Below are 13,546 nucleotides of genomic sequence, written 5' to 3'. Positions count from 1 at the left end.
GTTGCCAAATTCCACATGAATGCCATCAAGTTTGCTGACGACACCACCTTGATAGGTTGGATATCAAACAACGATCAGTCAGAATACAGAAAGGAGATAAAGGGTTTGGTGTCGTGGTGCAATGATAACAAACTCTCTCTCAATGTCGGCAAAACAAAAGAATTGATCATTGAATTCAGAAAGAAAGGAGAACATGTGCCCATCTACATCGACACAAGTGGGGTTTGAGAGTGTCAAGTTCCTAAGAGTTACGACAACCAAAAACCTGTCCTGGACTTCGCACGTGGATGCGATAGTCAGTAAGGCACAACACCTTTTCTTCCACAGGCAGCTTAAGAAATTCGGCATGCCCATAAGGATCCTCACCAACATTTACAGGTGCGCCATAGAAAGCATACCATCCTTGTGCATTATGGCCTAGGGAGAAAGTGAGGTCTGCAGATGCTGGAGATCAGAGATGGAAATGTGTTGCTGGAAAAGCGCAGCAGGTCAGGCAGCATCTAGGGAACAGGAGAATCGACGTTTCGGGCATTAGCCCTTCTTCAGGAATGAGGAAAGTTGGTCCAGCAGGCTAAGATAAAAGATAGGGAGGAGGGACTTGGGGGAGGGGTGTCGGAAATGTGATAGGTGGAAAGAGGTCAAGGTGAGGGTGATAGGTCAGACTGGGGTGGGGGCGGAGAGGTCGGGAAGAAGATTGCAGGTTAGGAAGGCGGTGCTGAATTTGATGGATTTGATTGAGACAGGCTGGGGGGAGGGGAAATGAGGAAACTGGTGAAATCCGAGTTCATCCCTTGTGGATCCCATTATGGCCTGGTATGGCAACTGCACTGCCCAGGACCATCAGAAACTACAGAAGATTGTGCGCATGACCCAGACTATCACGGAAGACAACCTCCTATCCATGGACTCCATTAACACTTCCCGCTGCTGTGGAAAGTTTGCTAACATCATCAAAGCCCCTTCCCACTGTCACAAAGCTGGTTCCTTTTTTCTACAAGCTGTTCCTTTTCTCAAGAATACTGTGTCCTTGGGTTTTTTTCAGAGGGGTCATAAACCATTCCTGGTTCCGAGATGACTAATTTGGTACAGAGATTTAAGAGTATTGAGAGGCCTTTTTGTTTATATGTACACAGATGAGACTTCAGGCCAAAGTAGTTATGTTTTAGAAGTGACCTGTAGAATGCAAGGGGAGTGGATAGGTCTAACAGTTCAGTTCAGAACTAGTTAGGAGTTCAACAGTGAGTTGTGTGGAAATTCTCTCTCCTTCTGCCCTTCTAACTTCAACCTGTAAGCACCTGTTCCATTTTCTTTATTGTGTTTTAATGGAGTTTGCTTATTGGGATTGTATTGTATATTCGGAACAGCATAATTAAGTTTAGTTTGGATAGACCAAGTTCTGTAGGGGTTCTTTATTCTGTTCTTTGTGTTTTATTGTGTTATTTTTTAAATAAATTTCTGTCTGTTTTAAAACGTAGTAGTCAACCTAGCCAACTTGCTCTGGGTAATTCTCACTGTACACTTACCAAAACAAATTGCAAAGTTATGTTCTGGGTTGCCTGCTCAAGAATGTTTGAGTGGTCTGGCCTAGTCCATTACACCACCCCGGTTATAATCACTTCCAACCTCTTCTGTCAAGCAGAATATATAGAAGCTTGAACACATGCATTAATGGGTTCATAAACAGCTTCTGACCTGCCATTATTAGACTAATGACTGGACTCTCTAACTTGAAATAATGTTGGTCTTGTTAAGGTTGATCTTGCTTTGCACACCTCCTGTGCAGTGTAACCTTGTATGCCTCACTCTGTCTCAGCATCCTATGATCTATATGTCCTTGCTTGCTATGATTTGCCTGTACTGCTCGCAAACAAAGCTTTTCACTGTACATAGGTACAGGTGACCACAATAAATCAAGCCAAACTAAATCAAATGGGAGAAACAATAGCAAAAAGCCAAAATTATTGGCTCTTTATTAAACATAGTATTTGGATCAAATCAAAGGAAAACAAATTAAAGGCACAAATGTTGGTCTTATAGCCATTCCTGAAGAAGGGCCTGTGCCCGAAACGTCGAATCTCCTGTTCCCTGGATGCTGCCTGACCTGCTGTGCTGTTCCAGCAATAAAGTTTCAACTTTGATCTCCAGCATCTGCAGACCTCACTTTCTCCTTATAGCCATAACACTTATGTGACATTTTGAAAGGACAGGTAGGAAGGAAAGGTTGCCAGTATAGCTTTGTTAGTATGGGACAGAATAGCAACAAATGACCTTGGATCGGAAGGTATAGATCTTCCTAAGTAAGAAAAGACAAGGGGAAGAAGACCTTTGTGAGTAGTCTATTGGTCCTTTAACAGTCACAGTACTGTAGGCAGAGATAAACCAGGAGATAATGAGGGCAAGTAATAAGGCAGAACATTAATGATGGAGTCTTTACTCTTCTTGTAGATTGGGAAAGTCAGATTGGCAGAGGTTGCCATGAGGGCGAATTTATAAAATGTATGCAGGACAGTTCCCTAGAACAATGTCATGGAGCCAGCCAAGGCAGTACCAGGCTATTTCAGGTCTGGCAATATGTAATGAGGCACTGGATGTAGGTTTGCTTGCTGAGCCAGAAGGTTCATTTCAAGACGTTTCATCACGCTATTAGGTAACATCTTCAGTGGGCCTCAGGCGAAGCACTGCTGATAAGTCCTGCTTTTTATTTATATGTTTGGGTTGATGATGTCATTTCCTGTGGTGAAGTCATTTCCGGTACTTATCAGCAGTGCTTCACCTGAGGCTCACAGAAGATGTTACCTAGTAGGGTGACGAAACGTCTGGAAAGAACCTTCCAGCTCAGCAAGCAAAGCTACATCCAGAACCTCAACCTGAGCTACAAATCTTCTTAAAATTCACTATGTAATGAGGCAGTTTTAATAGATGATCTCGGAGCAAAATAACCCCTAGAGATGCAAAAATGAACATGGGCTCCGTAGAGAATGAGACTGGGGAAATAATAATAGAGAAACAGGAAATGACAGAGGAATTAAATAAATACTTTACTTTCCAAAAATACTAAATCCAGGGGCAAAACGTAGGGATGAAATAAATACCATAGCTATCACTAGAAAAAGTATTTGGAAAACTAATGGGACTAATGTTCAATAAATCATCTGGACCTGATGGGATATGTCTTGGGATATTAATGGAAGTAGCTACAAGTGATAGTTGTTATGCTGGTAGCAATCTTCCAAGAATCCTTAGATTCTGAAAATCCAAAACTGCCAATGTGCTATACCCTTATTCAAAATGGGAACGAGACAATAAACAGGCAACTATTGGCTCATAAGCTTAACATCTGTCATTGTAAAAATGTTAAGAGTCAATTATAAAGAATATAATAGCAGATCATTTACAAATGCATAATATAATCAATTTAATATGGCTTCACTAAAGGGAAATTATGCTTGACAAATTTATTAGAATTTTTTGGGGAGATAACAAACCATTTTTTTAATCCAAAAGGGGAACCAGTAGATGTAACATACTTGGATTTTCAGAAGGCATTCAGTAATACACATAAGGCTTTTTAGAAAGATGTGAGCCCATGGTGTTAGGATATTGTATTGGCATGGAAAGAACATTGGCTCATTACTGGAAGACAGTTGGGATAAAGAGTGCATTTTCAGATGCTGAGACTGAGATGAGGAGAAAGTTCTTCACCCAGAGCACTCTGCCATTGAAAGTGGTGGAGGCCAAAATATTGAATATTTTCAAGATGAGTTAGATATAGCTTTTAGGACTAAAGGGATCAAAGGGTATTGGAAGAAAGCGGAAATAGCTATGATAATGTTGAATGGCAGAGCAGACTTGACAGGTGGAATGGCTACTCCTATTTTCTATATATATCCAGCTTCCTTTTGAAACCTCGTATGGAATCCACCTCCACTACTTTTCCAAGCAGCGCATTTCAAATCCTAACAAGTCTGAGTAAAGAAGTTTATCCTCGTTTCACCCCTAGCTCTCTTGCTAACAGTCTTGAAATTGTGACGCCTAGTTATTGATATACATAGAAACAGAATATCCCTTACACTGTTAAAATTGTTCATAATTTTGAACACCTCAGCAAGGTCACCTCTTAATCTTCTCTCTTCCACGGAGAATAAGGCCATTTTCTCTAACTTTCCTTGTATCTAAAATCCTTCATTAACATCCTTCCTTAAATGAGGTGTCCAGATCCTCTTTCAATATGGTTAGATATCAATACCACCCAGGCAGGGTGTTCCCCTATTAGCTTGCTGTTTTTGGACAAAATGAGGATAGTAAGAAATATTGCCATAACCCAATAATTATCAATACTGTTAAAGCATGGAGGGCAGTTGTCAGAGGGGAGGCAATATTGGCAAAACACCTTCTCTTACACCTATAGTGGGTATGCTGGATTTTCAACCCGGGATGATAGATTCAGACTTCAAACATTGGGCAGCTGGAGGTGTGTCTTGCATGGGGGATTTATTTGAAGGAGACACAATGATGTCCTTTGATCAGTTAGCACGGAAATATGAGCTATCTAACAGGGACCTCTTTCATTTTTTTTTAAGTTAGGGATTTTATTAAAAAAAAACTACACTTTTGACTGATCCCTACAAATCCAACATAGAGAGGAAGGTGCTCAGTGCTAAAGAGTACACTTTCTGTCAGCACTTTATATCAACAATTGGGGTTGCCCCCTCAGTTGAGTTTAGTAGACTCTGCAGGGTGTGGGAGAGAGAGCTAGGTGTTGAGATCTCCTCAAAGGCATGGGAAGATATTTGGGAAAACGCAAGAAAGATATCAATTTGCAATTGGACCCAGTTGAAGATTCTCCCCAGGGTCCACTTGGCTCCAGATCATTTGTAAAAATTTAAGCCAGGATTATCTTCAACATGACCCAAGTGCAAGGTTGGTACGGACACTCTTACCCATTGTCTCTGATCCTGTGATAGGCTTCAAACATACTGGAGCGCTGTGGCGGGTGCAATGGAGGGGAATTTGGGTGTAAGGCTGAAGGAGGGCCGATCTCTCCTCTTCTTGGCCTGCCCAATATGTTCCCTATAGATGCACATAAGAAAAAACTTTTCAACATCCCTACTTTCTGCACAAGAAAGAATATCTTGCTAGATTGGGCATCCGAAAATCCCCTGGGCCTGTCGGGTTGGTGGAAGATTATTATGGAGCATATCCCCTTGGATTTTCTCACAAGTATGAGCTCTGCCATTCACCACAAAAACTGAGAATTTCTATAAGACATGGCAACCCTTTTTGGAATACCTGGACACAGATTTATCTGCTACACTAATAAGGGCTTTTATATAACCATAACGATTGTGCTTTACGAGTCCAACATCCAGGGAGGAGGAACTGCGAACGTATGAGTGTTTTGTTTGGTTGAGTTGAGTTATTACTATTTATTAATTTGTTGTTGGTTATTATTTATTTAGTTAACTAGTTAGTTGGTTTTTTAATTATATATTTTTCTATATATATTTATACATTTGTACATGAGGGTGGGTTGGGTTTTTAAAACATTTTTGTGTTCTTTCTGTGTATTGTTTCAAATTGTATTGTTTTGTATTTGTGATAATATTTTTAAAAATCTATTTTTCAATAAAAATATATTAAAAAAGATAAAATGCCCAGAACTGAACACAATACTCCAAATGTGGTCTGACCAATGTTTTGTAGAAGTGTAGCATCACTTCCTTTCTTTTATACTCCATGTCTGTATTTATAAACCCAAGGATCTTCTAAGCCTTCTTAACAACTGTTTCAAATTGTATTCCTGATGAAGGGCTTTTGCCCGAAATGTCGATTTTCCTGCTCCTCAGATACTGCCTGAACTGCTGTGCTTTTCCAGCACCACTCTAATCCAGAAACTGTTTCAAATAGTTTGGTCACTATCAGAGAATTATGCAAGTGAACCCTGAGGTCCTTCTGCTGTTGTACTCCCATCAACGTTGTTCCATTAAGCCTGTATTATCTCTGCATGTTTCTTCTACCAAAATGCATTACCTCACATTTCTCTACATTAAAATGTATCTGCCAGGTGTCTGCCCAGATGGCCAGCCTGTCAATGTCCCTCTGAAGTCGATCAGCATTATCTGCACAAATTCACTTTTCTACCTAGATGAGCAAAGTATGCAAATTAGAGATTTTGCCCTCAACACCCATCTCCAAGTTGTTTACATAAACCAGAAAAAACAAGGGTCCCAACAATGATCCATGACTTTCAATTTGTCTCCAATCTGAGAAATGTCCATATTGCGATATTGTGGGAAACATTTAACAATGCCTAATGGGAATATTGGCCATACTCCTGGGTTATAGATCAGTAAGTTAAAAAGACTGTGGCAAAAGGTCAGAAACAGCATTCATGACACAGGCTGAATGTAAACAAATTCTGCAACTTTGACAAAATTTCAGTAATCTTCTTAATGGCTCCCTGTATATTTTGAACTGCAGATTTTAGCCTAAATAAAACATCTGTACTCAGAAACAAAGTTATGGAATGAGATGAATGATTGATGTTTTGAAAAACCAATAAGGCAAAGTTCAGTGTTATGGATGGTAAACATTTCATCATAATCTCTCACTTCTGAGCATATTTTAAAGTATATAAATGATATGCTTTCCTTTGTAAAGGCACGAAAGTTGGAACAGAAATTGAGAACAATGTGTATCTTTCCCTCCCTCTAGTTTTAGCCAAAATTGTTGCAGTATTATCAGTAAAGGCTGATTATTGTCAGTTCAAATTGATTTTTTCGAGTATTTTTGATTTCTTTTGTTCTCACAGATCCCAGCTAATTAAAATCCGACTCAACAATGTATACTTGCCGATGTTTCCTATCTTTTAACCAACTTCTAATCCATGCTGACAAGCACCCATCAATTCTAAATAGTTCTAATTTGCTAACCAACCTGCCATGTGGCAGCATATTAAATGCTTTCTGAAAGTGCAAATATGCAACATCCACAGCACCACACTCATCCATTGCTTGTGTCACCTTGTCAAAGAACTCAAATCAAATTTGTCAGATATGACCTGTCAATGTTGACAGTTTAGTATTAACTTGTTTTTCCTCTAAACTTATGTTTACCTTACCCCATATTATGGCCTCCATCAGTTTGCCCACTATTGATGTCAAGCTGACAGTCCACAGTTTATTGGGTTATCCTTTCTATCTTAAACAATGATGTCACACTTGCAATCCTCCAGCACCCCGCAGGGACAAATTCTGTGTTAGGCAAGGCCTGCAAAATTTCTGTCAACAACTCTGCAATTTATTCTCTTACTTCTGTTAGTAATCTTGTTTGCATCCTATCTGGGTCGAGAGAGTGTTGCTGGAAAAGCACAGCAGGTCAGGAATCCTGATGAAGGGCTTATGCCCAAAACATTAATTCTCCTGCTCCTCGGATGCTGCCTGACCTGCTGTGCTTTCCAGCAATGCACTCTCGACTCTGATCTCCAGCATCTGCAGTCCGCAATTTCTCCCTGCATCCTATCTACCTGGAGTGCTGCCAGCCTATTTTAGCATCTCTTTGTTGCTATACTGCCCATTGCTCCACACCCACATTTTCAATTTGGCCATTGTCGCCATTATTTGTATCTCTATGATAGAAGCAAAATAATTATTTAGTATCTCTGCCATACGTTTTGCTTCAGTGTGCAGTTTCTCCTGCTTGTTCCTTATGGTCTCTACTCAATCCTTAACTAATCTTTTACTATTACTATGTTGGAATAAAATATTGTTGTTTGTTTTAATAGAACCTGCCATTCTTTCCTCATGCTTCCACTTAGCCTTCCTTATTCTAGCCTTAGCCTGCATTTGAGATACTTTTCCTGAGTTCTGTTGCTATTATTATTCTGGTATGCATCTTATGCCTCCTTTTTCTTTTCGCATCTACTCGAGCATTGGATACTCCATATTTATTTCTCATGGCTAAGTACCTAGCTTGCACCCTCATCTCTCTTTTGAAATTCTCCCATTTTCCATCCACTGTTTTAACCAACAAAAAGCATTTCCAATCAACCTGCTCCATTCTGATGTTCTCTACATAGCTTGCCTGATTTCCCAGGACCACATCCAGCACATACCTACCTGGTCGGACTGTAAATGTACAGTTCTGGAAAATTCTTTTCCACTTTGCAGGAATTTCTCCCCTTCCATGCCCCACATCCTACTTTTCCCCGAGTCTACCTGGGATCATTGAAAGCACCAACTATCACAACCCTAATTGATCTGCATACTTCTAATTGCTCCCCTGTATTTGGAGGGCTATAATAAACATCCCAAAAAGTTACTGATCCCTTCCTGTTTCACACCTCCAACCATATAGATTCTATTGATTTGAGAACTGCATCTTGTTCAAGGGTAATGATACTATCTTTGACTAAGACTGCTAAACCTTCTCCCTTCTTACCCACCCTGCTTTAATTAAAAGACATAACCTGGGATGTCAGGTATCCAATCCTGTTCTGCTTGTGTCACTTTTCTGTCAATGCTATTGTGTCATATCCCCCTAGAGCAATTCCTGCTTCCGGTTCTTCAGTTTTATTTACAATACTCTGTGTATTTATATACATACAATTTAACCCTGCCCTTATCTCTTTCTTGCCCATTGTTGGCGACCATTCCTTTGTCCACTGTCAATATTCACCTTCCCTATCTTTTGTCCTCTCTAATACTTCCAAAACTAGGTCCATTAGTCAACTTAGACACTCCCAAGCTTGGCCAGACCATTCCTCCTTTGCCCTACTGTGGCTGACTTTGAAGTTCAACAGGCTCTGTTTCCCTTGGTTTGTGGAGGACCTGTTACTTTAGAGCTTAACAGTCATAGAGTCATAGAGATGTACAGCATGGAAACAGACCCTTCGGTCCAACCCGTCCATGCCGACCAGATATCCCAACCCAATATAGTCCCACCTGCCAGCACCCGGCCCATATCCCTCCAAACCCTTCCTATTCATATACCCATCCAAATGCCTCTTAAATGTTGCAATTGTACCAGCTTCCACCACATCCTCTGGCAGCTCATTCCATATACGTATCACCCTCCGCGTGAAAAAGTTGCCCCTTAGGTCTCTTTTATATCTTTTCCCTCTCACCCTAAACCTATGCCCTCTAGTTTTGGACTCCCCGACCCCAGGGAAAAGACTTTGCCTATTTATCCTATCCATGCCCCTCATAATTTTGTAAACCTCTATAAGGTCACTCCTCAGCCTCCGACGCTCCAGGGAAAACAGCCCCAGCCTGTTCAGCCTCTCCTTGTAGCTCAGATTCTCCAACCCTGGCAACATCCTTGTAAATCTTTTCTGAACCCTTTCAAGTTTCACAACATTTTTCCGATAGGAAGGAGACCAGAATTGCACGCAATATTCCAACAGTGGCCTAACCAATGTCCTGTACAGCCGCAACATGACCTCCCAACTCCTGTACTCAATACTCTGACCAATAAAGGAAAGCATACCAAATGCCTTCTTCACTATCCTATCTACCAGCGACTCCACTTTCAAGGAGCTATGAACCTACACTCCAAGGTCTCTTTGTTCAGCAACACTCCCTAGGACCTTACCATTAAGTGTATAAGTCCTGCTAAGATTTGCTTTCCCAAAATGCAGCACCTCACATTTAGCTGAATTAAACTCCATCTGTCAGTCTCCATTGGCCCATCTGGTCAAGATCCTGTTGTAATCTGAGGTAACCCTCTTTGCTGTCCACTACACCTCCAATTTTGGTGTCATCTGCAAATCTACTAACTGTACCTCTTATGCTTGCATCCAAATCATTTATGTAAATGACAAAATGTAGAGGACTCAGCACCAATCCTTGTGGCACTCCACTGGTCACAGACCTCCAGTCTGAAAAACAACCCTCTGTCTTCTACCTTTGAGCCAGTTCTGTATCCAAATCCCTTCTTCCCATGGCTCAGGAAATGCATATTATGATTTGACTAAAAGAGAAGTTCATCCCAATATTTAGTTTCAAGGAACTTTTGGACATGATGTTAGATAAGTAACAAGACAAAGCAGAGTTGAAGTTGTCAAGAGAATTGGGTGTCATCAGCATATATGTGGAATCTAATGCTTTGATTTTTTCACACTGTCATTCAAGGGCATAAAGATGATGGGAAATAGAACACGCTGCAAAGATAAGTCATTGCTGGATTCCAGAGGAGTTAGAATAAGAATTTGAGTGTACAGAAATTTTAGTTTAAAACTTGTTTCATTGAATGTTGTTCCTTTGCCCCTCTATGCCATTTGCTATTTCACTGATATTCTGTACAATATAGTGATTACAGAATTTTAATTTTACAACAAATCAAATCGTATTATTCGAGAATAATATTCATTAATCCTTTTACAAGTCCAGCTCAAATCTCTTGCATTGTTCTAAGGTTTTTTTGTCATCAATCCACTTTTCCTCCCCCAATAGGAACAACAATGATATATTTTCTTCTGATTATTTTGGTATTGAGATGTTGCCAGTAGTCTTGCTAATCATATATCCCATGAGATCAAAATATGCTGTTGCCAAGAAATCAGAATGTGATAGTAAGATGTAATTGTAAAATTGCTCATGTCAGTGTTTTGCAGAGAATTTGGCAACGGTGATAAGCACATAAACAATATCCAATTTTGGTACTGATATTTCCTAATGGCCCATTTATTTTCAATTCAAGATGAAAATACCAAGAAATATCAGGCCTGTCTGGGAATCCAGATATGGTTACTGCATTTTTCATTCATAAATAACAAATCAATAGGCACCACACATTGGATGTGACACCTCTATAAACCGAGTGAATGGTGGGATTACGTTTACCTATTGTTAGATATACTCAAAAATGTATTTTAGTACGAGAATCAAATAATCAAACGGAACAAGTACTGTCAAGATTTTATTTAATATTTTATAACCAACTTTTTTCTGGTTATTAATTACTTAAAATTCTCGCTTTTGGCAATTGGTAGTACTTAATTTAATGCGTATTTTCCAATCCTGTTAATGCTTTTCATTATGCAGAACTCGGCCTTGTCTGATTCACTGGATGAGAAACAAGAAGAAAAATCCCTTTGCCTGCAGGTGACCCCCACAGACTACCTGTTGGGGATCGCAGATTTGACTGGTGAATTGATGCGCATGTGTATCACCAGCGTAGGCAATGGGGATATTGAAACACCTTTTGAGGTGAGCCAATTTCTACGTGCTATCTATGATGGATTTACTTACATTGGTAATACTGGACCTTATGAAATTTCCAAGAAGCTTTACACATTGAAACAAAGTCTGGGAAAGGTGGAAGATGCTTGTTACACATTGACTGTGAGAGGCTCCGAAATTCCAAAACACATGCTTGCTGATGTGCTTAGCTCAAAAACATCCATGAGCGAACATGAGGAAGGTGTATAACTTGTCATATATCGGGGAGAAAGAGATTATAATAAAAGCTATTTGTTAGCTTTGTATGAGATACATTTGTATAATTGTTTTGTTCAGTTGCAGATTGTGCAACCAAATGATCCAATATTAGATGCTTTCACATTTTTGCAAGTGTTCAACTGTAACGTGTGTATTACATTACAGAATTTATTTTCTGGAGGTTGCTTTGACAAAAATATAGTTGAATTTTTAACTAGGATTTTAACCTACTCTCCAAAATACTGCTTCTGTTCAAAATGAGTAAAAACCTTTTCAGTTTAAAAAAATACATTCAATAATATGAGAATCTGATAATGCTACTACTGCTCCTTTATAGGAAGATCTATAAAGTCTCAATTATGACCTAATTTTGTTTTCAAGTTGATGATGCTAATTTGTGATTGGCTATCAGATGGGTTTCTCTTTTCTTCCCCCCATATGACCTTTGTTTTATAGGGTTTGCGGTCAGTTTATAAATAGAAATGTCCGCCTTCCTATGAAAGTGCATTTTTGCTGAAAGTTCTACTTTTTGTCTCTCAGAACTAATTCAATTATGTTTCAGTAGATACAATAAAGAAACTGCAACTCTTACATTAATTCTTAAAATTTAAATTAGGAATTATAATCAGTTTATTTGGATTCTGTGGGTGATGCAACTACATTCTTTAGACCAGTAAATTGAATAAGCCACCTTAAAGAGGAAATTACAATTGTATGCATTATGAAAACAGAAAATGTTGGCAATAATCAGGTTGGCAGTACCTATGGAGAAGGAGAAACAGCATTCAGGTTTTAGGTATGTTACTGTTACAATGGCCTGAGACATCAATTATGTCTCAGGCTCCATAGATGCAGCTTGACCTGCTCAGTAGGTTCAAAGTTTTTTTTTGTTTTTATTTCAAATGTAAACATTTGCAGTATTTTGCTTCTGTGTTTTCATATGTTGGCTTGATTTGCATCTTTGAATATGAGGTCTGTATTGAAGTTCTATTAAGTCTTTAATATAAGTGCATAATAATTAAGAATATTGTTGCAAAAATTGCTGTTCCATTTTGTGTACTTGCTTAACCATAATAAAACAGTTGAAAAATAATGAAAAATCAGAAAATAGTGATTTCGTACCAACGATTTAAATCAAAAGCAGATCAGACTAATTTACATAATATTGCAAAGTCTGAGAAAACAGCCCCAACTTATTCAGCCTCTCCTTATAGCTCTGAACCCTTTCAAGTGTCACAACATCCTTCCAATAGGAAGGAGTCTAGAATTGCACGCAATATTCCAAAAGTGGCCTTACCAATGTCCTGTACAGCCGCAACATGACATGTGTATAAGTCCTGCATGGATTTGCCTTTCCAAAACGCAGCACCTCACATTTATCCAAATTAAACTTATCTGCCACTCCTCAGCCCATTGGTCAATCTGATCAAGATCCCGTTGTACTCTGAGGTAACCTTCGCTGTCCATTACACCTCCGATTTTGGAGTAATCTGCAAACTTACTAACTATACCTCCAATATTCACATCCAAATCATTTACATAAATGGTGAAAAGCAGTGGACCCAGCACCAATCCTTGTGGCACTCCACTGGTCACAGGCCTCCAATCTGAAAGGAAACCCTCCACCACCACCACCCTCTGTCTTCTACCTTTGAACCAGTTCTGTACCCAAATGACTAGTTCTCCCTGTATTCCATGAGATCTAACCTTGCTAACCAGTCTGCCATGGGGAACTTTGTCGAACACCTTACTGAAGTCCACATAGTTCACATCCATTGCTCTGCCCTCATCAATCCTCTTTGTTACTTCTTCAAAAAACTCAGTCAAGTTGATTTCCCATGCACAAAGTCATGTTGACTATCTCTAATCAGTCCTTGCCTTTCCAAATATATGTAAATCCTGTCCCTCAGGATTCCCTCCAAACCTGCCTGCCACTGATATCAGGTTAATCGGTCTATGGTTCCCTGGCTTTTCCTTACCATCTTTTTTAAATAGTGGCACCACGTTAGCCAACCTCCAGTTTTCCTGCACCTCATCTGCGGTTATTGATGATGCAAATATCTCAGCAAGAGGTCCAGCAATAACTTCACTAGCTTCCCACAGAGTTC

The 13,546-nt window shown here is 39.5% G+C and overlaps 1 protein-coding gene across 2 annotated transcripts in view; it reads left to right on the top strand.

Annotated features, from left to right (window-relative positions):
• tsnax (translin-associated factor X) overlaps positions 1 to 12,546 on the top strand; it is a 66,827-nt gene extending 54,281 nt beyond the window's left edge. For both annotated transcript variants that reach the window (XM_043680115.2, XM_043680108.2), the window contains one exon: positions 11,043 to 12,546. In XM_043680115.2, coding sequence (XP_043536050.2) covers positions 11,043 to 11,429 — 387 coding nt within the window. In that variant the 3' untranslated portion in view covers positions 11,430 to 12,546. The remainder of the gene's footprint in view (positions 1 to 11,042) is intronic.
• Positions 12,547 to 13,546: the final 1,000 nt, after the last annotated feature.

Source organism: Chiloscyllium plagiosum, unplaced genomic scaffold (genome assembly GCF_037043375.1).
Source record: "Chiloscyllium plagiosum isolate Xiang-an unplaced genomic scaffold, Cpla_swu_hap1 HiC_scaffold_3, whole genome shotgun sequence".
Lineage (NCBI taxonomy): Eukaryota > Metazoa > Chordata > Chondrichthyes > Orectolobiformes > Hemiscylliidae > Chiloscyllium > Chiloscyllium plagiosum.
This window is presented reverse-complemented; position numbering and strand designations above follow the sequence as displayed.